At 48.8% G+C, this 27,511-nt stretch overlaps 2 protein-coding genes across 2 annotated transcripts in view; both read left to right on the top strand.

Annotated features, from left to right (window-relative positions):
* Positions 1-27,511, top strand: part of LOC147646666 (uncharacterized) — a 713,664-nt gene that overhangs the window by 184,832 nt on the left and 501,321 nt on the right. The window lies entirely within an intron of this gene.
* LOC147646675 (uncharacterized) lies at positions 6,598-22,299 on the top strand. The gene is made up of 15 exons (XM_086873112.1): positions 6,598-8,883; positions 10,546-10,583; positions 11,027-11,158; positions 12,641-12,775; positions 13,048-13,389; positions 13,836-13,925; positions 14,326-14,497; positions 15,976-16,039; positions 16,736-16,784; positions 17,162-17,274; positions 17,867-17,984; positions 18,671-18,770; positions 19,235-19,431; positions 20,781-20,918; positions 22,033-22,299. The coding sequence occupies exons 1-15, from the start codon at positions 8,607-8,609 to the stop codon at positions 22,150-22,152; spliced, it is 2,085 nt and encodes a 694-aa protein (XP_086729238.1). The 5' UTR covers positions 6,598-8,606; the 3' UTR covers positions 22,153-22,299.

Genomic DNA, 27,511 nt, shown 5'->3' with positions numbered 1-27,511 from the left:
TTCCCACTTCCCCTTTTGAGTGCCATACTCGGGGGTCAATTTCTTTTTCATCTTTTGAAGTCAAATGCAACACCTTCACTGCTAACTCTGAATCTTTCACAACGATATTTATTCCTAAAGCTATGATCATATCTCTTCCTAATAGATTGTAGTCTGCTTCTTCCACAAGCAACAAATTTCCTAAACATATCTTATTTTCCGACTCGATTTCCACCTCCTTGATTACCGAGACTTTAAATGGATCTCCCTTTGCGCCAATTAAAATTACTTTTTCTTTACTCGTTTCACACCCTATAGGCAACTTCTGCAGGGTGCTTCTCTCAGCCCCGGTATCAACCAGGAAACTCATTTCCTGGCGGTCGGGACCTACCTTCAATTTTATCAAGGGCTCTTTTGCTGTTACTGTCCCCATTTGAAAGAGCCCAAGACTTCCCTAATCTTCTTTAAATATTTGTTCATCTTTCATTCGTTTCCTGCAATCCCTTTTTATGTGTCCTACTTTCTTACAGTAGAAACACTCTGGAGGATCCTTTCGAGGAGGAGTTTCCTCCTTCTGAGATCCCTTTTGTTTTTTAGGTATCGGTTTACCCTGTTTCTGTTCTTGTTTTTGAACTTCTTTTACTGCAGCCACTAATATTTTGGCTTGAAGTTTCTGTTTTTCGTCTTCTCTCCTCATATAAACCTTTTGAGCTTCCCTTAGAAGCTCTTGGAGACTCTTCTCCTGCCATCCATCAATTTTCTCAAGTTTCTTCCTAATGTCCTCCCATGATTTAGCCACAAACTGCGTTTTAAGCAGGACCTCCCCCACCGGAGAACTGGGATCAGTCCCGGAGTAAATCTGCAGACTTCTCCGCAACCTTTCTACCCATTCGGTAGGGGATTCTTCCTTTCCTTGACATTCCCCAAATACTTTGCTAATGTTCTGTCCCCTGGGGACCGCCTCTCTTATTCCCTGCACGATGATATTCCTTAAATCTATCATGCTTCTTCTTCCTTCCTCGGTCTGGGCACTCCAACTCGGGCTCACACTAGGCCACTTTTGGTCGCCGGGTGTTCCCTGCGGGTGACGCCTTTCCCAATCTCTGATGCCCGCCTGCTTAATCATTTCTCTCTCCTCCTGGTTAAACAGGGATCTCAGGATGGCCATGAGATCTTCGTAGGTGTAAATACTATTCCCTAGAAAATCGTCTAACTTTTCGGCCACCCCAAATGGGTCATCTAGCAGTCGCCCCATTTCCTTCTTGAATGCTCGTACATCCCCTGAGTTAAGGGGCACGTTTGCAAATCCAATTATTCCGGGGACGGTTGGCACTTCCCTGAGAGGGAACATTCGATGCCCATTTTCTGTCTCTCCCCATTCTCCATTCCCTATTTTTGATTTCCACCGAGTCCTGCTTGCAGGAGGGGAACTGGAGTTTGCGGGAGGTTTTCCCCTCATTGCTGGCGGGATGTCTGCCGCAGCTAAGTGACTCAGAGGGTTCCCTTCTGATACTTTCGGTGGTCCCAGCTGTGGTGGCCGGACCGGGATTTGTGGAGGGGGTAAGCCCCATCCTTGCACCAACACCGACTCCAAAGAGGGTGCGGTGGCTGGGTTTTCTGCAGGTGGGGGGGTAGTGAGGGTTTCTGGCACTACTCCCGGTGGTTGAGGGGAGCGTGCTTCTGCTAGTTGCCCCATGGAACCCTCGGGTGCTGATGGTACTACTTGGTCCATCACCGGAGGCTCTACTGGCCTGCGGTACGGAGGGGGTAAGTGATCCAGGGGTTCCCAGGTCTCTGTCTTATGTTCGTTTTTCTGTTTCACTGGAAACAGCCGCACTCTGGTATTTAACCAGAGTTTGGCGTATTCTTTCTCCTCAGCGTCTGACGAGACCTTTTTCTCTATGTGTGCGAGAAATTCCCTGCACGTCCATTTATCAAATGTCCCCAATACTGGCCAAGTGAGACAGTTTCTTAATTCCTGTCCTCCCCAAATCTCGGCACAGTAATAAATCATTTTTGCTTTGGATTTCCCTCGTTTTTCGGGACAACTTTCCCAATTTCTCAACATCCACCCTAAAGGACTCTCCGGTGGGATGTCTAGCATTTGTTTTGATTCCTCTGATGGGCTTTTCTCATTATCTAGTTTTTGCACTCTACTTTTTCTCTGCCCCATTTTCTTACGATTCTTACCTGCTCTGCGTTGTGTTCGTCTTTCTTTTTTCGCTTCCGAAAGTCCTAGATCGCACCAATACTTACCTCTCGGTTAGCTGTACCGGGGTTTTCACAGTGTTCCGACTTTCTAAATCTTTTGGCTGAGAGAGTTTACCAGTTCCAGAGCTCGACTGGACGTCCCTTCCTCTCTCAGCCCCTTTTTGATCGGTCCCCTGAGACTCCCTTTAGCCTCAGGCTTTACGAGTAAGGAAAGAGAGACCCTTTCACACAGAATCGCTTCCTTCGCGGCCGGCCAATTCCCTCGCGGGAGGATGGAAACGCGGCCTTGAAGTCCACACTCGCTTCGTGACCAGGTCACGTCTCTCACAAACTCGCCCGATCACCCGCTCAACCTCACAGTACTTACAGCAATTTCCTGCGAGGGCGTCTTCGTGCACGTATGACTTTTTATGAGCTACCAAGCCGCGGCTTTCCCGAAGGCTCCCCGCCTTCCCGAGCTCTCTGGATCCGTTTCCTCTTTATTATGGTTTTTTCCTCAGCCTAAATTTGGTTCGGCAATCGGAGCGAACTGCGGAGGGTCTCTGCTCCCCAGGCCGCTGAAATCAGCGGGGGTACCCCCCTGGACAGCGAGATTCTCCCACAGTTTCTTCCGATCCGAGTCACGGCACCAATCTGTTATAAATGCAACGGCAGATTAAAGATTAACAAAGATTAATTTATTATAAATTAATAAAGCAACGAACAGCGAGGAAAAACCATAATAAATGGACAGCGCAGCGCTGGGTGGACAGGGTCTATACGCAAGGTATAGGTGTTCCCAAATCCACGTCTGAGGGTTCTCTGGCCTGGGTTTTTATAGGGATTTTATGTCCCCAGGCTAGAATTCCAACCAGTTTCCATTCACCAAGTGTCCCTGATTGTCGGGTGAATAGATTTCCTGGCCTAGAACATTGAATCAGTAAGTGTCCGGGCAGAGTCTCCTCAAATGCAAAGTGAGTCTGTATGTATTTTAACATATTTCATCACAGCAGAATCGAGGGATCCGGGCTAGCGCCGATGGATATCTCGGAGGAGTAGTCTCTTCTTTGTCTTCTCTTGATTGAGTTTCTGTAGTATGGGTTTGGCGGGTGTGGTGTTCGATTCTGGCAACGACCATTTTCCTGGGGCTCGTCCCTTTTGTCTTGCTTGATGGTCTCCGGCCGAAATCGGCCGGGCGTTGCCTTTATCTGGAGGTAGACTTTCAGGCTAGTTCTTTTGTTTCTATGATGGCCTGTGTCCTGTCTTTTCCTCCGAGTTGATGAGCCTGCTGAAGCTTGTTATCTGGGGGGGTTCTTTTGCAATCCGTGACTTTAGAAAAGGAATTCTGCCTCGACCTGGAGGAGAATTCCTTATTCCATATTTTCATTAGTTATACTTACACATACTTTATTTAAACCTCTTATTCCGAATTTTTATTCACCCAATTCTTTATTACACCCAGGTCGGGCTGTTGTGCCCCTGATGGTGATCCCTGAGTGACCTCTCCCTGCCCTTGTCCCGACCCACGAGGACTTGGATTTGTTTCAGTTCAGTGAAATTCATAGTGATTTGGGGGGAGCTGGAGCAAAGCAGCTGGAAAGCACAGTGGGCTTGACAGGGACTGAACCAGGGCAGGAGTTGGGGCTGCCTCGAGTGAGCTCTCACAGTGTGAACCTTCATGGGGTCTTTAAGGGAATTTTGTTGAAGTTTGACATTCTTTATTAAAAAAGCAGTCACAGATGGAGCTGTGCTTTCAGCTTGAAATGAGGGGATGGAACGTGGGCACTGGGACTTCCGTAACCTCAAGTTGTTCCTTAATCCTGGACACTTTAGCTTTGGCAATCTGAAGCCCTTCAGCAGCAATGTCTCTGCCACCCCCTGGTTTCTGGCTCAGACCCAGCTCGCAGCTTGGACAAGGTCTGGGCTTTGTCCTCTTGAGCTTCGGGAGCCTCCCGGGAAGCACCAGCCCTCCCCAGCCCACCCTTGGTAGCACTTTTTCTTTTCTCTCTCCTGACAGTTTTATCCCCAAAACTGCCGTGGGAATGTTGTATCCAAGCACATCCTCCAGCGCTGCACTTTCCTCCTGTGAATTCCCTGCACAGGGAATGTGTCTGTGCTTTTCCCTGCTCTGTTCACTGACAAACAAACCTGAGCCTGTGGGACTGTCAGAGCTCCTCCATGCAATGAAATCAGGTTGTGTTTCTCATGGCATGTTCTGGAGGAGCTTTTCTTGGTGTGTCCTGTGCTGCTGGAAATGACACAAGAGCCAGGAGGGAACAGAAGCTGCTGCTGCCCGTTGGCTCAGGGCCAGGGAACCAAGTTGTGCTCCCGGGCAGTTGGGCCCTGCTGGAAGCAGAGCCGCGTTTCCCTTGAGCAGCTCAAGCTTGTGACAGCTCCAAACAGGAAACCTCAGCAGAAAACTCTTCCTCCAAACTCAGCTGCTTTCCCTCCTGCAGCTGTTTGGGAAAGAGCCTCAAAGCACAGACTCTGCTGGGAGCCATTGGTGCATTTCCTCCCTCCCGGCAGCAGCAGCTCCTGAGCCCTTCACGGGCTCCTGGCCCTTCCCAAACCCTTCAGCTCCCTTTCAACTCTCAGCACTCACTAACATATGCATTTCTTTCATATTTAAATTGCATTTAAACTTCTCTTTTTCTCTCCTTTTTATCTTTTTAATCTCCTCTTTATCTCCTTTAATCCTGTCAGCACCAGTAGGATGGGGATGGAGTCTTGGGGTGGGTGTGGGATGAACTGAGGATCCAGCAGAGAAGGGCAAGGCAGAGGGGAGAGGACTCAGCCAACCCTTCTCCTGCTCTCTCCTCCCCCAGGCTCCAGCTAAAGCAAGTCAGACTGGAAAGGATCCCACAAATGCTGTGTTCTCCTCCCTCTGATCTTGGCTGGGGATCCTCAGTTTCAGCCTGGTGCAGTGGCTGAGATTCGCTAATTTGAGTTTTTTGGCTAAAGCACTAAATAATGTGGTGGGTTTAGCGCTGGCTGAAATCTCCAGGGCACTTACTCATTTCTCACTGTGAGATATGGATTAGGAGAAGGGAAAACCAGGCTTAAAAGTTAGAAGGAATAAAGAAACTTTATTAAGAGGACTACAAGAAATAAGAAACCTGAATAAAACCTCCAGAAACCTTTTCTCTCCCCAACCAACTTTTTCCTTTCTCAACTGACAGTGTAGGGACAAAACTTGGGATGTTAATGCAGTACCAACTATACGATAGCCTTTTCATCAGTATCTGTAGGGAGAGGAGTTTTCTCTTGTTATTCCATGGAGAGTTGTCCACAAGAAAAGACTTTTCTTGTGCTTTTTCCTTTCTATGAATATCTGCCACCCAGGGCAAAACTCTGCCTCCATGCCTTCCTCCCATTTCCACACCACTCTGAGGTGTGTTCACGGGCCATGAACTCAAGGGGTATTATTTTAAGGATTCAAGAGTTATTTTCTTCATCTGTCTTGGTGATCATCTCTGGGAACAGAAGTTTTCTTCTTCTCTCCCTGGGGACAAAGGGTCTTCATCAGCTCTCATCTCTCTCTCTCTGTTCACGCATCTCATGGGATCACAGCTACTCCACCACCTCCTTGGCTTCATCAATGGATACCTTTGCTCAGATTTACACTTTGAATCCTTCATTCTCCCCAATACTCTTTCATTAATGAAAGGAGTTATTTTTCAGAACGTTATTGTCCATCTCCATGGCCCTACCAAAAGACTATTTCAGCTCATTAAAGCATCTCCTCATTCTCCTTCCACCTGAGGCTTGACTCTTCCTCGTACTGACCCTGATGTTTGATGTTGTATTTTACGTGTCGATCGCTCCCACTTTGCGCTCTCTGGAGAGGGGATGAAGGCTGCAGGTCTCATCTGTGTAGTGGAAGGGTTAAATGTGGCCCAAGGTGTGGCAGGCATTCATGGTGTGGGATTTCAGCTCAGCAGCCCCTGGAAGGCAGGGGACGGTTTCCAGCTTGGAGCCGTCTGTGCAGGCCATGGCGGGGATGGGCGAGATGTCAGCAGCCGTGGCCCGGCCCAGCTTAGGGCCGGGGTCCCCCTGGGGAGGGCTTCAGCCACCCCACTGGAATGGGACTGGGAGGGCTTCCCGGGAGGGGCCACAGCAGAGCCCGGCCTGGCCTGGGGCCGGGGGAAGTCCCGCAGTCTCCATCCCCCCAGCCCAGAGCCACTGGGCTCCAGCCCAGCCCTCCCAGGCCACACAGGCCGCGGGGAGCGGGGCCAGCCACACCACAGCTCCAATACCTTTCCAGGCTGCAAACAAAAAGAGACAACTTCCCCAGCTGGAGCTTTTAAAATGTGCTATTCACAAAGGTGATCTCACTTTTCAGTGCTGCAAAATGCTGTCAGTTCTCAGAACTGGCCGGCCATTGGCCTGATCTCAAGCAGAGAGAAACTCCCAGCAGCTGCTCTCAGAGAAATCACTTCTGTGGGTGTTTTCTGCTTTTATCTCTAAAATGCCAAACCACCACAGATGGCCTGCTGGGAAGGGGTTCGGTGCCCCCTCCCCACCCCTCGGAGGGCAGAAAGAAAGAGAGCTTCCCACGTTTCTTTCCTCTCTTAAATCTGTTGTCATCAAAGTGTTTCCAGCTTTTCTAATTGGCTTAGCAATGGGCCTGTTCTCAGAGCCAGCCAGTGATTGGTTTTGCCAGGCATGGAGAAAGCTTTTAGCAGCTCCTTTTAGCAGAAATAGCATTCCCATGGCTGGCTTCTTCCCTCCTCACCAAAATTTAACCCATGCAAAACCAACAAAACTGGCCACTGGTGGTCCTGGGGCAGGGGAACCTGCAGGCTTGGAGAAAACTGGAAGAACTTGTGTGGAGCCATTCAAAAATGTAACGTGGCTTCATATCTAGACACACAGCTAAAACCCAGCTATTTCTCTATTCTTTTTCTTTTCAGCTGAGAAAGGAAGTCACAGGTGATGGGGTCTCTATTCCACATCTCTTGGGTCCCTGCCTTGTAGCTCCCAATTTGGATGAAAGTTACCCATTTGATCCCTCTGGCTTCCTCCTCCCACCATCTCCTACATCTTCCCCCATTCTTCTGTGACTTTCTTCTTCTCTTTCCTTATGACCATTGCAGCCTCATCTCTGTGGCTCACAAATGTGCCCAGGGGGCTCCAGGGGTGAGGCACAGGCCCACATGCTTCTTTGAGATGCCCCAGCAGTGCTGCAGCAGGCTGATGGCTGTGCAGTTCCTTTGGTACAGGAACAGGCATTCCTGGGTTTAGTCAGAAGCATCGGTGGCCAAAATCCCAATTTCCTTTGGTTTAGTCCCACCTCAGAGCTCAGTTGAGGTGCAGGATGTGGGTGCTTGGGGCACTGCAGTGCATGAACGATGCACGGTCCCCAGGGGTGGTATATCTGGAAACATTTATTACAAGTGTACATCACTTTTGTGCTGTTTTTCCTATTGGGTTAGAATAGTGTGAGCCTGGGTAGCCAATAGTATAAATGTTCAGATGGCTGCTAACGAATAACAGCCATGATCAATTCCCTATTGGTAACATCAGTTTTATTTCCCTAGGACAAGCGCTTGTATAACAATTTCTTCTGCAAACTACTCTGCTTCTGCTACTTGTTTCATTTTAGAAACTCTGTTCCATCCATCCTGCCTTGACTGAGGAGCAATCTTTGTTCTCTTAGGACTAGTTCTCTTTGTTTTCTCTATCCACAGGGCAGTCTTGGAGTTACTCTTGGATCTCTTCAACAACAGAGTTTGGCCCATTGTCAGGCTGTAAATAATGAGCGGTGGGACCACTGGTGCTGTGAAGTCGATTTATTGCTGAAATATATCAGAAAAGGTCTCAGACTGAAGGCATGAGATTTTGGAGGGGTAACAAGTGGGCCATAGCTCAAAGGTAGTCACGAGTTTCTTTGTTACACAGCAATATATCACATTTTGGCCCAATGGACAGATGACATGGAATTTACTATTACTTAATCACCTTTCACCTTTGCCAAGTTCTGCAGCACTCTGTCTGCTTTTCACCCAATACACTGCTAGCTCACCTACACACATGTGCTTCTTAGGATAATATTTAGATTCATAGCTTACTCTATAAAATCACACAATTACAGTTGAAAACTCTCCACCATCTCACTCAATGCAGTTTTTTATTTACTTATGACATATTCTTACTTACAGCTATAGGAACATAAGCTTATGATTTCTCGACTCAGCGTCTGTGAACCTTTAGCATTGCATGAACCCAAGCTCCTTCCAAGGCTGTAAATCAAACCCTTCAGTATCTGTGGAAGTTTCTGTCTTTCCATTTCCCACAGCCCACCAAAGGATTTGTGACACTTTGTGACAGAGGAGAACCTGCCAGGCAATTTTGTGTTTGCTGTAGGGAAGGTTGGGTTGCTCTGCATCAATTCCCAGAGCAGCGCAGAGCATTGGCTTTGTGATGTCAGGGCATGGATGCCACCTTGTCGTGGTGACATCCCAAGGTTGCCTTGGTGCACGGAAGGCCTCAGGGTCAGAGCAGCTCTTGGGCTTGCTCAGTGCAGGAGCATCCTCCTGCTTGAGGCGTTTGTCAGTGGGCAGCTGCACACTGACAGGAGCCGTGTTTGTTCTTGTGGTGGAGCAGAGTGTGCAAACTGGCACAGCAGTGCTACAATGATGGAGCAGCTCGCTGTTGCAGTTTGCACCATTTATGTCATCGGATACTCCGGCTATTACCTCACCAACCTGGCACGTAAGTAGAGGTTTTCCCTGGCTGGAACCTGAGCTGGCTTTTGTAGGTCTCCCTGCTCTTTCTTAGTGACCGGGTTGCTATTGAAACACAAAGACCATGAGGATGCCCCTGGTTTGGTAAAGCTCCTGTCAACACCTTCAGCAAAACACGGGGTGTCTGTAGCCAGGGGGCTGCGGGCAGCATTTGCAGGGCTTCTGTTCCCTCCACGGGAGAGCCTGTGGCAGCAGAGTCTGTCATTTCCTCACTTTGCTGGCTCAATCTCTTGGGGGGACTTTACTTTTAAGATAGCTCTGAGAGCTCGGGAAGTTGAAACTGCTGGAGGCTGATGGGAGTTTTTTCTCCTGACTAATTCCTGGCCATGGGTGAGAATTGGCAGCGGTTTTAACTATTGAGAAGTGAGATCAACCTGTGAACAGCACCTGAAGATGTGAGGCTGGGAATTTCTTGCTCTTTTTGGTTTCTGGCTTCTGACGAGGTCACAGGGCTCTGTCTCGGCCTCCTCCCCCACTCCAGGCCGGACAAGGCTGCAGAGGGCGGGGTGGGGGGAGAAACGGAGCCGGCCGGCCTGACTTGGTTTGCAGTTTCTGCCACTGAACTGAAACCTGACACCATCAACATCTGCAGCTTTAGCAAGATTTTAACTCTTTTACTACCTGCATGAGACTTTCAGATTAATCCTTTTGTCCCAGAGAGAGAGAGAGAGGGAGTGATCAACCATCAACCCATCAAAGAGAGTGAAGAAACAAATTAAATTGAGAGGGGGAAGAGAAAGAAGGAGATGCTTTAATAAGCTGAAATATTTTTCTGTTAAAGCTATGGAGATGGACAGTAGTGTTCTGAAAAAACCTCCTTTAATTCATGACAGAGTATATTGGGAGGAATGGAGTGTTTCCAAGTGTGGATTTTGAGCAAATGATGAAGTAGTTGTGACACTGTGAGATGCTGGAACAGAGGGGGAGAAGTAAGAGTTGAAGATTTGTGGCTTTTAAGAAGCAAAAAGAGAAAACTTCTGTTTCCAGGAGGGCTCACAAAAACAGATAGAGAACTTTTGCCTTTGAATAACTCATTCATAAAAATGACATCCCTAGACTCATGACCCATAACACACCTCAGAGTGATGGGAAATGGGAGGAGACAACTGATGGCAGATTTCCGGGCAGCTGGCATCAGAGAAATAGAAAGCTATGAAGAAAAATAGTTTTCTTGTGAAAAACTCCATAGATAGCAGAAGAAGACTTTTGTTTCTCTACAAAGACTGATGAAAAGACTCTAGCAGGAATTGGGACTGTTGTAAACACCAAAGTTCCAAAGTTTTTTGTCTCCATGTTGTCATGTAAACAAGGGAATGGTTGGGTAGTGGGGGAGAAAAGGGTTGTTCTGGAAGTTTTATTCTGGTTTCTTATTCTTGTAGTTTTTGTAAATAAACTTTTTTTATTCCATTTAAGTTTTAAGCTTGTTTTGCTCTTGTTCTAATCTATATCTCACAGCAAGAAATAAGTAAGTTTTCTAGTGATTTTTTAGTTGCTGCTTTAAACCACACCAGTCAAGCAGGACACCTTTGAAAATGTAGCCTGGGAGATCTTCTCAGATGCTGCTCTAAATAGGCCACGGTTCTCTCCACTTTTCTCAAAGAATTTGGTTTATTTTCCTTGCCCACTGCAGGTCATCTGACCCGTGTGTTCAGAGGTGCCGATCCTGAGGTGAGTCAGAAAGGAACATTTGATGCTCCTGGTGTTTCAGAATTGTGCAGGGAACTGTGAGCTTGGCCTGTGGCAGTAGAGTGCAGAGGGCCAGCTGGGTGGGCTGAAAGAAGATCCATTTCCATGTTTACAACAGCAATAGCAAAGGCATTGTTGGCTATTTCCTAATTTTCCATTGCAGAGCTTTAAAAGAACTCAAAGCTCAGATTTGCAGAGAGAACGTTGCTTGCTGATAGTAGCCAGGGTGAACTCTCTAATTCAGAGCTATTTGCAGCCTGGCTGAATTAACCCATTTTAATTTAGTTGGAGTGACTTAGAATCCCATTGCTGTCAAAGCTGATGATTTGTGCTTGGTAGAGCTGGTTGTAGAAATAGAGCTGAAGAGAAATAAGGTTCTAAATGATAGGGAGCTGCCTGTCCCTAACTCCACCATCTGTCCACAGAGCCCAGAAGCAAGAGCAGACTCTGCTGTGGCTCCCTCTGCTCCTGGAGAAGAGGCCAAAGAGGAGCAAAATGAGCAAAAGGAGCACGAGCCTCCAGCTGTGGTCACAGCCCAGCCTGACCATGCCCAGACAGTAAGTGCCAGTGCTGGGTGCTGCTGTCTTTAGTGCAAGGCAGAGCTGCAAGTTTCTGAGCAGCCAGCACTTGCTGTTGCTGGCTGAGGATGCTGAGTGCTGGAGTCCTGCCAGCACCCAGCCATTCCCCCATCCCGTGGCAGCTGGAAATTGGGCTTTGAGCCGTCGTGCTGAGGCCCCAAAGCGCTGCTGCCTGCGGGTGAGCAGCTGGCTGCTTGGCTCAGGGAAGCTCTGTCTCTTGGCTTCTGCCAAGCCATGGCCAAGGGCTCACACGGCATTGCTGGGGCTCACAGGGCTTGGTTTGTTTGCTTTCCCTTTTTGGAAACCTCAGGATGACCTGGAGAAGTGTTCTGCAGTTTTCTGGAGTAATTCTTCACTTCTGCAGAGTCTTTTAGGCCACCTGTCTTTTGGCTTTTGATAAGCTGCAAGGAGATGATTGTGTTGTCCATGAAGCTGTGACCGGCCATTCTTGTCCTGTGTGGCCAAAGAAACAAACTGTGTAGTTCTGAACCCTTCTTCTGAGGCAAAATCCACAAGTGGCCAGTTTCTCTTGATACGTTTTGTGGTGAAGTCTGCAGCTTTGGAAACTGCATTGGAGCCTAGTGTGGGGGCAAAGCTGCAAGCCCTTGAGTGCTGTTTTGTGTTGCTAAGAACCCCTTTAGAGATGGTTGTTTTTTCTCCTCAGAGCTGTTTTCCTCCTCCTGCCTCTTCTGTCCTGACACTCCCTGTTTAACCTCTAAATTTCTGCCTGTCCTAGTGAGGTGGGACAGTTCCATGGTTTAGGTGGTTTTTGGTGACTTTGGTCATACATGTATTACATGACCCATGGCTTCCTTCACTGGCATCCCTAGGGGTGTGTCAATTAATTTGTTGGTGGGGCCTTTTGAGGATCTCTGTCAGTGCCACTCAGAATTCTCAGCTGACAAAAGAGGGAGGAGAAACACCTTGGTCCTCTTCCATATCCTGAGGTGGCCATAGAGGCTCTCTGACCTGCAGCAGAGGATCCAATTGCACACATCCTTGTCTCCTGACTGAGCAGGATTTCTAACAAGAGTGTGGATGTCAGAGGGGCAGGAGTGGCAGTGCAGGCCTGAAAAGAACATGAACTCCAGCAGTGTCTCTCCCAAGGGCTGAGCTCACCCAGGAAGCCCCTGCAGAGCCAGGATGGAGCTGTGGGACAGGGCTGACTGTCAGTCACTAGGGAGAGACAAGCAGGACACAGCAGAAGGGGAGGGAGGCCCTTGAGAAATGCCCCACATTTCCTGTCAGCTGCCCAAGAGTCTGTTGGAGATTCAGTGCCAGATGGGCCCTGATTGCACTGCCAGGGTCACTTTGGAATCTGTGCTTCCCCACGGGCAGAGAACAAGGCAGGAGAGCAGCAGCACAGAGCTTTGGGAACGTGGGAGCCCATCAGCCTTTGAGTCTTGGCCCACAAATGTTGGATGAGAAGTTGAAGCCCATCTTCTCTTGCTTTCTCTGCAGGTCCATCCAGAGAAAGAGCAGGAGCAGATTGTTTTACCAGGACGGCCGTGCCAGCCTGAGGGAGAGCTGTTCCCAGCCCAAGAGCAGGAAGAGCAGCTGGGGCAGCAGGTGGAAGAGCCACTGGAGAATGGCCAGGTAAGCCTGACTCAGCAGGGGACAGAGTGAAGGGCAGGAAGAGGGGCATAAAACGCAGCTCTTGGGACTGAGCAGGCCACGAGTGCCAGAGGCCCTGAAAGCAAAGAGCCTCTGCAGAGATCAGCAGCGGGACAGGAGGTTACAGTGGAAGCAGAGGTGGGTAGGGAAGCAGAAAGAAGTGACTGAATGAGTGTGATTTTGAGGCTGAAACTGAGGAAGAAGCTGAGCCTGATGGCAGCTCCCAGGCACTTGCTCTCCATTTGTGTGTACAGAACATCGAGGCAGAGCCCCAAGCAGAGCTGCCCGAAGCTCCGAGGGCCATCATGGCAGTGAAGAGGAGGCCTGAGGAAGACAGAAGCATCCAAGAGGAGATGAATCTCCCCTGGCAGAGAGGAAATCAAGAAAACCAGGTGAGTGAAAGTGTGGCAGACACTCCACTCATGGACATTCCTCTCTCTGGTTCCTCACAGGCCTCTGATGAGGAGCTTCTGGCAGAGCTGCAGGAAGCTGAGGCTAGGATCAGGGCAAGGGAGAACAGGCTGGAGGAAGAAAGGAGAATCATGGAAGAGAAATTTCATCTCCTCGCTCAGCAGCAAGAGGCTCTAGAAAATCGAGTGAGTGAAAGAGCGATAGGCACAGCAGTCACTGCAGTCTGGTGCTTTCTGCCCTTCTTGCCTTTCCTCTGCAGAGCAGCAGGGGGCTGGGCTGATGCCTCTCAGTGCCATCCTGCTGTAGTGTCTATCCCAGCTGCTTGGAAGGACATTTCCTGCTGTGCTCAATCTCAGCTGCTGCCCTGGACAGTGGCACCAGTCATTTGCCCCTTTTGCCAGCACTCATCTCAAGGGATTCCTGCTGGCCTGCTCCTGCTCTCCTTGTTTCTTCAGGGCTTTTTGCAAGTGAACACAGTCCCCCAGACAGATTTGGAATACAAGCTGCAAGCTGTCTGTATCCCTTGGTGAATCTGCTGCTGTCCTGCTCCTTCCCTTTGCTCACAGTCAATGAGCCTTGGCACACAGGGACAAGCTGTGGTCTCTGACTGCTTTGTTCTCTTTGACTTGAGGTGGACGTGTTGATATCTCACCTGGCAGCCTGTGAAGGCTTCCAGCAAATGCCGGCTGATGAAGAGCCCCAAGGTCGGCGGCAGGCACAGGTACTGTCCCAAGCACAAGTGCTGCAGGCTGAGCACCTTCTGAAGATGGTGCAGGAAAAGAGGACTGAGGGGGAGGAGCTCCAACATTAGAACAAGGAGCTGCAAATGTGTCTGCAGCCCTTGGAGGGGGAAAGGGATCCTTGGGAGGAAGTGCAATGGTCGTTGTTGCAGTCATCCTTGAGAAAATCCAGGAAAATGGAATATGAAACTGGCCATCAACTTGATTAAAACCAACCTTGGGTTTTGACCATTTGGTTCCAGAAGTGGGCATCCAATAAAATCCAGTTGATGAGCTTTGCATGTGGCTAACAGCAACTTCCTAAGGGCTTGCATTTGAAAAGGGAACTCGGGGTAATCTCTGCCAGCCAGCTTTCTGACACAAACTCCTTTCTTCTCGCAGATCTACACAGGCTCTTCCATTCAATCTGCTGCAGCAGCAGCAGCAGCAGCATCTAAAGGAGCCTTTGTTGCCCAAGCTGAGCAGTGGATCCGGTGCAGTTTGTCCATGTCCAGCAGTGACACATCTGCTGCTCAGCTCCAGGAGAGCCAGGGAGACTTCGTGGAGCAACTGAGTACGTCTGGTGTATTTCTTGTCTGAGGGACAGTGTATTGTGTGCACGTGCCAGCAGAGCTGTAGCAAATGATCCTACTCACTTTGGTGTCCCAGAGACATTTAGGACTCCCCACAGGAACTGCTGTGCTCTGAGGCAGCGAGAGAGCGCTCTGGCTGTTCCTGCTGCCTCTGAGGGCAGCTTGGACTGGCTCGGCTTTGCCTGGCATTCCCTTGCCACTAAAGGCAGAAGCAGGAATTGTTCTTGGATCAGGAGAAGGCTGTGGCCTAGCAAATGATCTATGCAAGTCCTGTGTGCTAGTGGCCAAACTGAACAGAATATTTGATTCCTAAATTCTCCTTAGACTCCAGACTTCCCACTGCTTGTCAGAACCAAAAGACTTCAGAGATATTGACTGGTTTTGGGGTTTTGTCTTTTTGTTGTGGTTCCGTTTTTAGTTTTCAGTTTTTATCCTTTTTTGGTTTTGGGTTTGGGGTTTTTTGGAAGAGTTTGTTTTTTCTCCATCCTGAAAGAGCTGTTCTGCCCCATGTGTCTTACTGGTGTCATTTTTAGGACTGTTTTTATTGCCTCTACTACATCTACAAGGTTTTTGTGAGAATGCTGTATTTTTGTCAGTGAGGACTCCTTTGAAAGAACATCAGGTGACAGCAGAAACAGAGCAAGAGATGTTTTCATTGGGCCCACACTGAAGAAACAGATACTTGTATAACAATCTGTAATTAATATCCTAGTTTTATTTTTATAAAGATGTGTCCAAGAGACACATCCACGTGGTGTGATCAGATAAAACAGCACTGCAGGCATTTCTCAGGAGCGAGCCTGCAGCCCCTGTGCTGTGTATTCCTCAGATCCATGGCACTTTTTCATCCCTGATTCCCAGCCATTCCCATGACTCTTAGAATCCTACCTATTGGCCCAAGCCCTGCTCAGATCAGTCTCTGGGAAAACACATCAAGCCCTCTGTGATTCTGCAGCACAACCCATTTAATCTGCTTCTTGCCCATAACAGCTGCCAGTGCTGTGCTCTCAGAAAAGACCTGGTGGGGCTGAGGAAAGATCCCAGCTGATTTGGTGTCTACCTTCACCTGCTGGGACACAAAAGGGCCTTGATCTGCACCTGGCTGTGTCTGATCTCCAAGGCAATGCTGGTGTGTCCTGAACGGGGGCCACAGCTTGTCAGGGGCTCAGGCTGGCTGTGTCTTCTTGCCATTGCTTGTCAGTGCTCATGCTTGGCCTTTGCCAGCCTTGTGCTGTGCCCTGCTGTGCTCTCTGCGCTTCATTTCCTTCCAAGGACTGGACAAAATCAGTCTCTCTGCTGCCCATTTGTGCTGCACAACTGCCTGTCTTGTTGCTGCTGTGCTTGCTGCCCAGCTGACCACAGAGGGTTCAGAGCCCCAGACAGCGGGGCTGCCTTTGGCATCTCCTGCAAGTTGGGATCTCTGCCTGAAAGTCAGCATCTTGCATTTTGTTTCCCTCAGGGAGAATGGTGAACAAGGAAAATCCCATCACAAAATACATCGAACTGGAAAGTCTTGGCAGCGGGTGAGTCCAACCACAGTCACTTCTACACAGCCACGGGCCAGGTGTTTCCCTGGGGGAATATCCATCAAGTGGGAAGTCAGACAAGTTGTCCACATGTTTAGACAGCGGGCTTAGTCTGCCCCATCTCTCAGTACTGGCCAGAATTTGTCAAGTGTGCTCAGAAGGCATTGTCAAAGACATCTCCATGCTGCCAAGGTCTTGCCTGCAGCAAGGAACAGAACCTGGTAAATCTGCTTGTCTCTCAAGTGTGGGACAGCTCAGGATTCATTTCCTTCGCATTTTTGGATGTTTCCAAATCATCTGGCCACACTAATGAAAGGAGAAGAATCTTGCTTGCCTGAAAGCACAACCTACCCCCAATGAGAGCTGTCAGATAACAGTTCTCAGGAACATTTCTCTCCAAGAGTTTGCTAAAGGAAATACTCCGTGCTCAGGATTAGAATTGCACAGTTTAGAAGCTGATAGCCGAGATGAAGGAATAAGCTGCCTTTTGGAGCTGAGGCAGTAAAGCCCAAGGCTTCAGGAACAGGCCCAGTGCCCAGGCACTTGAGGGGAAAATGCATCATCTGCCTTCTGGCAGACCCCTCCTGCAACCTGCAGCTTTTAGGCATTTACAGCAGAGCTCTCCTGTCTGGACTGGCTTCCACTGCAAGATCTAAATGGCTTCTCCTTTCTTTGCTGCTGTTTTGTTTCTAGGGGTTTTGGAGAGGTTTCCAGAGCACTTGACATTGCAACAGGAGGAGAGGTAAATGTCAACAGCCCCTGCAGCCTCTGCTGCTCTCCAGGCCTTTCCCCACTGCTGACAGCTGTGGCTGGAGCTTTGAGTAGAGCTGTGCTGAAAAGGCACAAGAAGCACAGACTGGAGCCAGCCTGCAAATTGCACTTGGAACAGGCTTTGTGGACAAGGCAAATCGCCAGTGGCCACATGTCCTGTAACTGGCCCCCAAGGGAGCAGAGAAATGGGCTGTTGGAATGTCACTCCCTAATTACTCCAGTGATGAGGTCTAATCACAAGGCACTTTGGCACAGCTTGGCTGTGCCATTCCAAAATCACTTGCTCCATGTGTGTTGTGGTCTCATGCTACCAATTTTCTCAAGTTACTCCTTTCAATGTCATTTGAGGTGGCCATAAAGAAAATAAATGTGCAAGGAGTGAGTAGGAAGATACTAACCATGAATGAAATCAGGATCATGGAGAGTAATAGGAGTCCCAGGATCGTGAATTACTTAGCCAGGTGAGTGGTCACGGTCCTATCCCTTGAATGTTTGTTTACATACTACAAGCATGAGAGCTTAAAAACCCACTTTGGTCAGTGGCAGGAAATAGAGCTGTTAATGATTATTTCTCTACTTATCTCCAATGGATGGGAAGAGACTGCATTTTGTCTTCATGAATCCACCCTGGCAAATGCAGACTGAAAATTGTTCAAAAACCTGCATCAGCCCTATCTTAAGAATTCAATACCTTCTAAGTTCATTGCCTCCACAGTTCTTTGGGCTTGAGTTTTTCAAGTTTCTTAAATGCTGATGAACCATCCAAGAGAGGATTGCCCTTGCATTGTTGCCCCTCTTTTCCATTGCTGTGCATGTCAGGAAGACTAGGTGCTTATTTCCAGAAATGCCATGCGTGACAGGTTTTTTATCTGGGCTCTTCCTAAACTGCCTTTCTCCTTGAGACAGCACAGACTGCAAACACTGCACAGCCTAGAGGCAATGTCTATGCCTTTACTTCTGCCCTTGTCTCCAAGGGACCCAGAAACAAGACTCAAGCAAAAAACCAACCTAGCCGTGCATGTTCACCTGCATGGCCTTGTTTCCTTTTTTCAGCTACCTTGTGCATGAGGAACTCTGGCTGGTGATGGAGTACATGGACGGAGGCACTCTGAGAGATCTCATCGACGAGATTCAAATGTCTGAAGGAGAGATTGCAGCTGTCAGTCGGGAGGTCAGGGATCCCATCTGTGCTTCCAAGGCCTTGAGCTGCATTGGCTGGGAAACAGGGGCTCAGAACGGGAGGGATTTCATGGGCCAGGCTTGGTTTCTGTGCTGCTGCTCAGCTATGGGCAAGCAAGAGCATCTCAAGTGAACTGTCTGCCAGTGCCCCTACACTCCCTGGACTCACTTCCTGTACTCTTATCCCCTGCTCTTGTATTCTAGCTCTGTCTCTTGCATTGGCATTTGCAGTTCTTCACCTTGCCTAGCTAAACTTTTGCCTGTCTGCACTACATTCCTTGTCTCTAAAGCAAAGGTGTGGTGGCAGGATTTGAAACAAACAGGAAAGAAAAAAAGAGAGACTAATTTCTTTTAGTCCTCAGCCGAAAAGGATAGTAGTGCAGCCCAAATGCTGTTTGCTTCTGAGCACATGCACTGCAGCTGCAGTCACCCTGGCTGCTTTGCAGGGGACAGTCCACAACAGCAGTTGCTGGTGCTCTTTCAAAAGCTGACATGCCTTTCCTGAGAAAGATGCTGCTCTGCTACTGTGGGAGCAGCAGGCTCTTGCTCTCAATGGCGCTGTGTTCTGCCATTCCTCCCCATTCCCCTGCAAAGGGAACCTTCCACAGCTGTTTCCTTGCTTGTGCGATGAACTCACAGCACTACTTTTTGCCCCCCTGCTTCTCTTTTCTCTCTCAGTGCCTGCAAGGACTGGATTTTCTTCACTCCAACCACGTGATCCATCGAGATGTCAAGAGCAACAACATCCTTCTCAGAACCGACGGCTCTGTCAAGCTGGGTCAGTGTATTCTTGCTCAGCTTCAGCCTTCCAGGAATGGGGGGTGTGGGGCTGCTTTCAGTGACTGCCAGCTCCCCAAAAATGCTGCTGCTGGCAGTGCAGGGGTCCCCCCTGCTGTGGGCTGAAGGCACAGTTGCAGGGTGCACACAGCTATGACAAGGAACCACAAGCAGCCAAGAGTGCTATTGCTCTGTGTGTGTCTGTGTGTGTTCCTTCCAGAGGGAGGGAGCTGCAATCTAAACCTTCAGGGGAACAAAAGGCACTGCTGGAGGAAGTGTAAGAAATGGGGGGATGTTTGAAGTAGCCAATTCATATTTCCTTGGCTAAAGCCCCAAGGAAACAGAGCAGGGAGTGTTGTCCAGGAAATTCAATTGCGCATTCTCAAACTTCCACTGGGGAATTCTCTGGCTTGGTTTCCTAATTGACAGTATGAAAATTAAAAGAGTATTTTGCTTTCTCCTCAGCTGATTTTGGCCTTTCTGCTCAGCTCACCCCTGAGCAAAATCAGCGGTGCTCGGTGACCGGGACTCCTTGGTGGATGGCACCTGAAGTGGTGAAGCGTCAACCATATGGCCCCAAAGTGGACGTGTGGTCTTTTGGAATTGTGGCAATTGAAATGGCCGAACAAAAAACTCCTTATGACAGTTTCACTGCTCGATCGGTACGGAGCAAATACTCTCTGATCCCGCTGTCTTTCTCACCTGTCCCGTGTTCTCTGCTCACTGCACAAAATCCCATGGCCATCTGCTGGAAGTACTTCCACCAAGGCCCCTTCTACAAATGGCCCTGCAGCACATCAGCATCTGCTGGAGCTTTGGTTGCAGCACTGGGGGAACTCAAGCCTTACCTCGCCCAAACCATCTCCATTCTCAGGCAGCATTTCGCTTTGCCTTAGAAGTCGTTCCAGCTCTTTTGGCTGTGTAGATGGCCCCAAGAATAGGAAACAAGCATCTCAGAGCTGCTGTTATCTTTCCAGAAATGAAGCAAAGAAACTCAAACCAAACCAAGTTTCTAAAACAGTGCTTTTGAGAGAAGAAGTGCAGCCCCATTCTTCTCACAGGGAAACTTGCCTGAAACCTGGAGATGAGGCTGTAAAGCCAGAGTCTCTTCTGCTTCTTGTGCAGTGCTGCTGAGACACTCAGTGACCACCTTCTTTCCTAACCCAAGCCACTTTCTCCACATCACCAAGCTGGAGCCTGGTGACAGGGAGAGCCTGCCAAAACCTCCTGTTTGCTTCCTGGCACTTTCTGGGATGGGCACAGCGTTAATGCATTGACTTGAGAATCCAACGAGCACAGAGTTACCACAGGGATGACACTTCTGATTTCACCATGAATATTTTCCTTTTGCCACATAAGGGAACCTGAAACTTTCAGAGTGCTGAGAGACAGAGCTGCAGGTGGCTCCTGTGTGCCCAAACAGGCATTTTCAACCCCATACATTTGTGGAGGCATCTTAATGTGTCTGTGTTGAAAATGAGATTCCAAAGGTTTGTTTCCTTCCCTGAGGAACACCTGCTGCATTTCCTTTCTTTTCTTCCAATTACCATCATTTTCAAGAACAAGACAAAAAGCTGGACGACTTTTGTTTTATGGCAGCTGTGCTTAAGGGACCAACAAGCACTGCAGAGATTCTTTTCATGTAAGAAACCTTGGAATAGTACAGTTAGTTAGAATAGCAAAATCCCTCTTCCAAAAAGGCTGCCAAGCTGCTGGGAATCCTCCGAGAAGGAAACATGTATTTGCTGATGTAGTTGCCACTAACTAGATCAGGCAATGAAATCAGCTGCCAAGGCAAGATCTGCTGGATGTTGGCAAAGCTGTGGCTTTGGGGCTTGGGTTTTTTCATGATACAGGAAAGTCGTCATCCAAATGCTACAGGAAAGTCATCTCTGCCTCTCTGCCAGGGCAAAAACTGCCACTGCAGAGTGGAGCTGGAACAATGGGCTCTGGGAGAGCAGTTCCAGATGGGAAAGAAGCAGGTGGAGCCTTGTGTTTCCTTTTTCTCCAGGCTAAATTCCACATAGCCACAGAAGGGAGCCCACAGCTGCGGCAGCCCGAGCAATTCTCGCCTTTGCTGCGTGACTTCCTGAGCTGCTGCCTGCAGAAAGGCGAGGCGCAGCGCTGGTCTGCCAAGGAGCTGCTGCAGGTAAAATGCCAAAAGGGCTGCAGGTGAAACAGTGTCCCAGGGATGGGCTCCTCCTCCACTGAAATCCAAGGCATCAGATGAGCCCCCATGCTCCTCACTTCCAACCCTGGTGCTGTTCAGCTGACAGTGGGGAGCAATCCTAGACTGGGCTGGGCTGGCAGGGAGTGCTGGGTTTTAGCGCTGGCTAAAATCACCAGGGCACTTACTCATTTCTTGCTGGGAGCTATGAATTAGGAGAAGGGCAAAACAGGCTTCAAACTTCAAAGGAATAACAAATTTTATTATCAGGCCCACAAGAATAAGAAAGGTCTCATCTGTGCAGTGAAAGGGTTCAATCTCACCCAGGTCATGGCAGTCACGGTGTTGGATTTCAGGCTGTGCTGGGCCCCTCTCTCTGCCCGGGAGCCGCTGGGAGGGGAGGCTCGGCCTGGAGCCGTCGCTGCACGCCGGGGAGAGGGTTTAGTGTGGGCAAGATGTCAGCAGCCGTGGCCTGGCCCAGCCTGGGGCCGGGGTCCCGCAGCCTCCATCCCCCGCCCGGGAGCCGCTGGGCTCTGGCCCGGCCTCCCCCAGGAGCACAGGCCGTGGGCGAGCAGGGCTGGCCTCACCAGAGCTCCGTTACCTTCGGGCTCCGGAAGCAAAGAGGGCCAGTGCCCGGGCTGGTGGTTTTCAAAATGTGCATCATCACAGAGGCACATCTCATTTCTAAATGGTGCAAAATGTTGTCAGTTCTCAGAACTAGCCAGCCATTGGCCTGTCTCAGGCACAGAGGAAGCTCCCAGCAGCTTCTCTCAAAGAAATCACTTCTGTGCGGGGTTTCTTACTTCTTTCCCTAAATGTCAATTCATCTCAAACTAACACAAAGGGACATGGGAGACATCTAGTCTGTGTCCTGCAATGAGCAGGGACATCTTTCAAGAGATCAGGATACTCACACCTCAGATATTTCCAGGGGTGGGCCACCTACCAGCTCTTGGGGCAACCTGTGCCACTCTTGCCCCATGCCCCTGATCTACTCTGACTCAATCCCCTTTCCATTTCAAAAGTATTCCCCTGCCTTTGAAGCTCTTAGCTTGGAAAATCATGCTTTCTTGTTGTTTTCTTTTCCTTTCTGCAGCATCAATTTATAACATCGGCCATGCCTGGGTCCAGCTTGGCACCTCTCATAGTTGCTGTGAAGAAGTGGAAGGAGGAGGCAGGAATGCAACAATCAATTTATAAACTGTCTTCTCCATGAAAAACTTAGAGTAGGATTATAGAGTAGGACTGCAGAGTAGGATTGTAGAATAGGATTATAGAGTAGGATTGTAGTGCAGGATGGTAGTGTGGGTTTGTAGTGTAGGATTGTAGAGTAGGATTTTAAATAAAATTTCTAAAATCTCAACTCCTTTGGAACATTTCTCTCCTTCTGACCCTGTGAGAAAGCTCAACATTTCCTCCTGAATTGTCAGTTTTTTCTTAGAGGTGGAAAGTGACATTGATGGCTTCTTTGGTACAGTTTGTAAGGGGGGAAGGCTCCTCTTCATTCATCCTCTCCAGACCACACTGCCTTTGGAATATGGCCAACTGGCCAAGTTTTGCCCAGCTCTGGCATTTCTATTTGAGGCAGAAACAGCAATGGCATTTGCAGGAAAAACCAAAGGAGGAGCGGTACAACGCAAACATCCTGTGCAGATGCAGGTTGTGCAGATGTGACTCGAGAGTATTTGGGTTCCTGCCACTTGGATTTGTATCTCTAAGAGAAATCTCTTTGGCTGGAGGAGAGTCTGGCTGAAGAGAGAAAGCAGAAAGAGCAGTGAGGGTGCTGTGCAAGGACTCCTGTGGTGCAGAGCTGTCAGCGACTGTGAGGTGAGAGCGGGCCTGGCCTTGGCCAGGCTGGAGCCCCAGCAGAGCCCTGGCAGAGCCCGGAGAAGCCTGAGCCTCGGCACAGGCAGGCTGGAAGGAGGCCCTTGGAGCTGCAAGAGGCAGCAGCCTGGCCCTGGCTGCCTCTTGCTGGCCCCAGGCAAATCCTCCGCTCTCAGAGCCAAGCTGGCAGCTGGCTGCTCCTGAGGGGAAGCGGCACCGTGCTGGGCACAGCACACACTGGTGCCATGGGCTGTCTGGAGTCTGCACAGGAGGAGAGAAAGGCAAAGAGCAGCCCAGGGCTGCTGCCCTGCCTGACCATTGCTGCTCTTCTGCCGCCTGCCCTGGAACTCCTGGCAATGGTCAGCAGTGTGTGCAGCACTCTGGGCACAGGGGGAGGGAGCCGGGCTGCTCCGCAGGCTCCAGCATAGGGCAGTGTCCTTCAGGCACGGCATTTCTGCCAGGGGAACCGACGCCAGCGTGAGGCACTGACAGCAAGTCAGGGCACATCTGCACGAGCCAGTGCCTCACACAGCTCTGGGACCAAGCGCCTGCAATCCTGGAGCTCTGCACTGAGCCACAGCAAAGGTGTGAAATGCAGAGGGCTTTGCAGAAATATTCAGGGGCACCAGGCCAGCCTGCTTGGTGCTCTCTGGGGCACAGCAAGCACTGTGCAATGCAGCTCGGAGCTGCTGGCAGAGAGGGACTGTGGGCATGTGCCTGAGGCTTGTTCTTGAGTAGTGATTTGGAAGGGAGCAGAAGGGTCTCAGTAGGCAATTGGTGTTTTCTTCATTAGTTGCTGAATGAAAGACACAATGTGGCCTCACGCAGCAAGAGCACTTGCAGAATTTATTGACTATAAGTTTGTGTTGAATTCCCAGAAAAGGAGTGTTGAAGTGTAACAAATAGGGCTTTTGAATTCTGTTACCTTCTGAGCCTTCATCCAAAATGACCAGCAGCAGGCTGATGACCACCTCATGCAGAGCCCTGCTACAAGGGCTTCCATAATCACAGAATTAGAAAATATGAAGCTTAGGAAAGTAGAATGTGCCCATCAAGTTAAAAAAGTTTAAAAGCTTGTCCTGTGCAAAGAATGGACAAGTGAGTTTGTGATGGAGCTTTCCCCCTCACTCCAGGCATTGAATAACAAATCCCTGCTCTACAGGCCCTACACTATGGAGTACTGTTTTCTTGATTATGTTTTGCTCATCGTAATCACACTATGCTTTTCATTTTCTTCTTAGAACCTTCCAGGCAGAAAGTGAGTAAGACAGTGAGTTGTGTATTGATAGGGCCGAAGAAACATTTCCAAATGCCATCCCGGGAAAGGAAAGGACGCGAAACAGCGCAGGGGAAGAGCGTCCCTCGCACAGCCCTCAGAGCTGCCACCATGCACAAGATGGCGGCCGGGGCTGAGGCGGTGCCACCGTGCACAAGATGGCGGCCGGGGCTGAGGCTGTGCCACCGTGCACAAGATGGCGGCCGGGGCTGAGGCTGTGCCACCGTGCACAAGATGGTGGCCGGGGCTGAGGCTGTGCCACCATGCATGTTATAAATGCAACGGCAAATTAAAGATTAACAAAGATTAATTTATTATAAATTAATAAAGCAACAAACAGTGAGGAAAAAAACCACAATAAATGGACAGCGCAGCGCTGGGTGGACAGGGTCTATACGCAAGGTATAGGTGTTCCCAAATCCACGTCTGAGGGTTCTCTGGCCTGGGTTTTTATAGGGATTTTATGTCCCCAGGCTAGAATTCCAACCAGTTTCCATTCACCAAATGTCCCTGATTGTCTGGTGAATGGATTTCCTGGCCTAGAACATTGAGTCAGTAAGTATCCGGGCAGAGTCTCCTCAAATGCAAAGTGAGTCTGTATGTATTTTAACATATTTCATCACAGCGGGATTGAGAGATCCGGGCTAGCGCCGATGGATATCTCAGAGGAGTAGTCTCTTCTTTGTCTTTCTTGATTGAGTTTCTGTAGTATGGGTTTGGCGGGTGTGGTGTTCGATTCTGGCAACGACCATCTTCCTGGGGCTCGTCCCTTTTGTCTTGCTTGATGGTCTCCGGCCGAAATCGGCCGGGCGTTGCCTTTATCTGGAGGTAGACTTTTAGGCTGGTTCTTTTGTTTCTATGATGGCCTGTGTCTTGTCTTTTCCTCTGAGTTGATGAGTCTGCTGAAACCTGTTATCTGGGGGGGTTCTTTTGCAATTCGTGATTTTTGGAAAAGGAATTCTATCTCGACCGGGAGGAGAATTCCTTATTCCATACTTACATTTAGTTATAATTATACATACTTTATTTAAACTTCTTATTCCGAATTTTTATTTACTCAATTCTTTATTACAATGCACAAGATGCCGGCCGGGGCTGAGGCTGTGCCACCGTGCACAAGATGCTGGCCGGGGCTGAGGCTGTGCCTCTCAGAGCGCTCTGCAGCCTCTGCCAGCCCAGCCCCAGCCCCGGAGCAGCGCAGGGCGGGCAGAGCCCCCTTCCAGCCGTCTGCTTCAATGGACATTGACAGACACCCAGGCCACGCACACAGGCTGACACCTTTGCTCTGTGCACACAAACACGTACCACACACTTGGGAACCTCAACTGGCAGCATTTTCAGGTGGAAATACAAAGAAACTCCAGGGTTTGAAGGTTTTCAAATAGAATATTTCATTTGCCAATAAAAGGACCAAAAGCAGAAAGGGCCATCCCAGCCTGCTTCTTCCATGCAGGAATAGTGTCACAGTGACTGTGAGCTGATGAAGACGGAGATGGGATTTAATCCAAAGCAGATTGTGCAGTGGGTGCTCACCTGTGATATGTATCCCTCACAGTACCTATTTATTTGGAACACTAGGAAGATTATGAGCCTTGGCAAGATATTAACCCTTTCAATACAGACATGAGACCTACAAACCTTGTTCATCTCTCCAGGGACAGAAAAGGACAGAGTAATAACACACAAAAAAACAACATAAAAACATCAAAGTCAGTAAAAAAAAGGGCCAAACCTCAGATAGAAAATAAATGAAAAAATGGCAATTGAAACTAAAATAATCATTTAGTAAGACTATAGAGATAATCATTGATATACTAAAATATCTCATTTACTTCATGAAAAAAAGTATAAAATAAAGTATTAAAATTGTAAATCTAAACAAAAGCAGCCATTAATGAAACAAATGTTAAAATAACTGTAATCCCATGAAAAGCTTGAACAGAAAATAAATAAAAACAGTAACATCCCCATTGCATTGATGGAGAGAAGTAGAAAACTTCCATTTCCAAAGATGATCGCAAAAACAAATGAAGAAAACTTTTGCCTTCAAACAACTCATCCTTAAAATAACACCCCATGAATTCATAACCCATAGACACACCTCTAGGAGGGCTGTAAAAATGAGAAAAATGTCACAATAGAAATTTTTTTTCCCAGATGCCTGCTATTTGTAAAAATAAAAAACCACAAAAAACTTGTTTCTTGTAAAAAAGTCTTCATGATACAATAAGAAAAAACTCCTCTCCCTACAAAAACTAATAAAAAACTCTTCTGTAATGAATTCTGTTTTAACATCCCAAGTTCTATCTCTATGCTGTCAGTTAAAAAAAAAAAAAACAACAAAAGTTATTCAGGAGAAGAAAGGCATTCTGTAAGTTTTATTCTGGTTTCTCATTCTTGTAGTCCTGTTAATAAAGTTTCTTTATTCCTTCTAACTTTTAAGCCTGGTTTTCCCTTCTCCTAATCCATATCTCACAGTGAGAAATGAGTAAGTGCCCTGGAGATTTCAGCCAGCGCTAAACCCACCACATTATTTAGTGCATTAGCCAAAAAACTCAAATTAGAGAATCTCAGCCACTGCACCAGGCTGAAGCTGAGGATCCCCAGCCAAGCTCAGAGGGAGGAGAACACAGCATTTGTGGGATCCTTTCCAGTCTGACTTGCTTTAGCTGGAGCCTGGGGGAGGAGAGAGCAGGAGAAGGGTTGGCTGAGTCCTCTCCCCTCTGCCTTGCCCTTCTCTGCTGGATCCTCAGTTCATCCCACATCCACCCCAAGATTCCAGCCCCATCCTACTGGTGCTGACGGGATTAAAGGAGATAAAGAGGAGATTAAAAAGATAGAGAGGAGAGAAAAAGACAAGTTTACATGCAGCTTAAATATTAACGAAATACCTGTGTTAGTGACTGCTGAGAGTTGAAAGGGAGCTGAAGGGTTTGGGAAGGGCCAGGAGCCCGTGAAGGGCTCAGGAGCTGCTGCTGCCGGGAGGGAGGAAATGCACCAATGGCTCCCAGCAGAGTCTGTGCTTTGAGGCTCTTTCCCAAACAGCTGCAGGAGGGAAAGCAGCTGAGTTTGGAGGAAGAGTTTTCTGCTGAGGTTTCCTGTTTGGAGCTGTCACAAGCTTGAGCTGCTCAAGGGAAACGCGACTCTGCTTCCAGCAGGGCCCAACTGCCCAGGAGCACAACTTGGTTCCCTGGCCCTGAGCCAACGGGCAGCAGCAGCTTCTGTTCCCTCCTGGCTCTTGTGTCATTTCCAGCAGCACAAGACACACCAAGAAAAGCTCCTCCAGAACATGCCATGAGAAACACAACCTGATTTCATGGCATGGAGGAGCTCTGACAGTCCCACGGGCTCAGGTTTGTTTGTCAGTGAACAGAGCAGGGAAAAGCACAGACACATTCCCTGCACAGGGAATTCACAGGAGGGAAGTGCAGCGCTGGAGGATGAGCTTGGATACAACGTTCCCACGGCAGTTTTG

This window comes from Cyanistes caeruleus, unplaced genomic scaffold (assembly GCF_971803275.1).
Source record: "Cyanistes caeruleus unplaced genomic scaffold, bCyaCae1.hap1.1 HAP1_SCAFFOLD_87, whole genome shotgun sequence".
In the NCBI taxonomy this organism is placed as follows: domain Eukaryota; kingdom Metazoa; phylum Chordata; class Aves; order Passeriformes; family Paridae; genus Cyanistes; species Cyanistes caeruleus.
The sequence above is the reverse complement of the archived record's forward strand: the minus strand, read 5'-3'. Positions and strand labels throughout refer to the sequence as shown.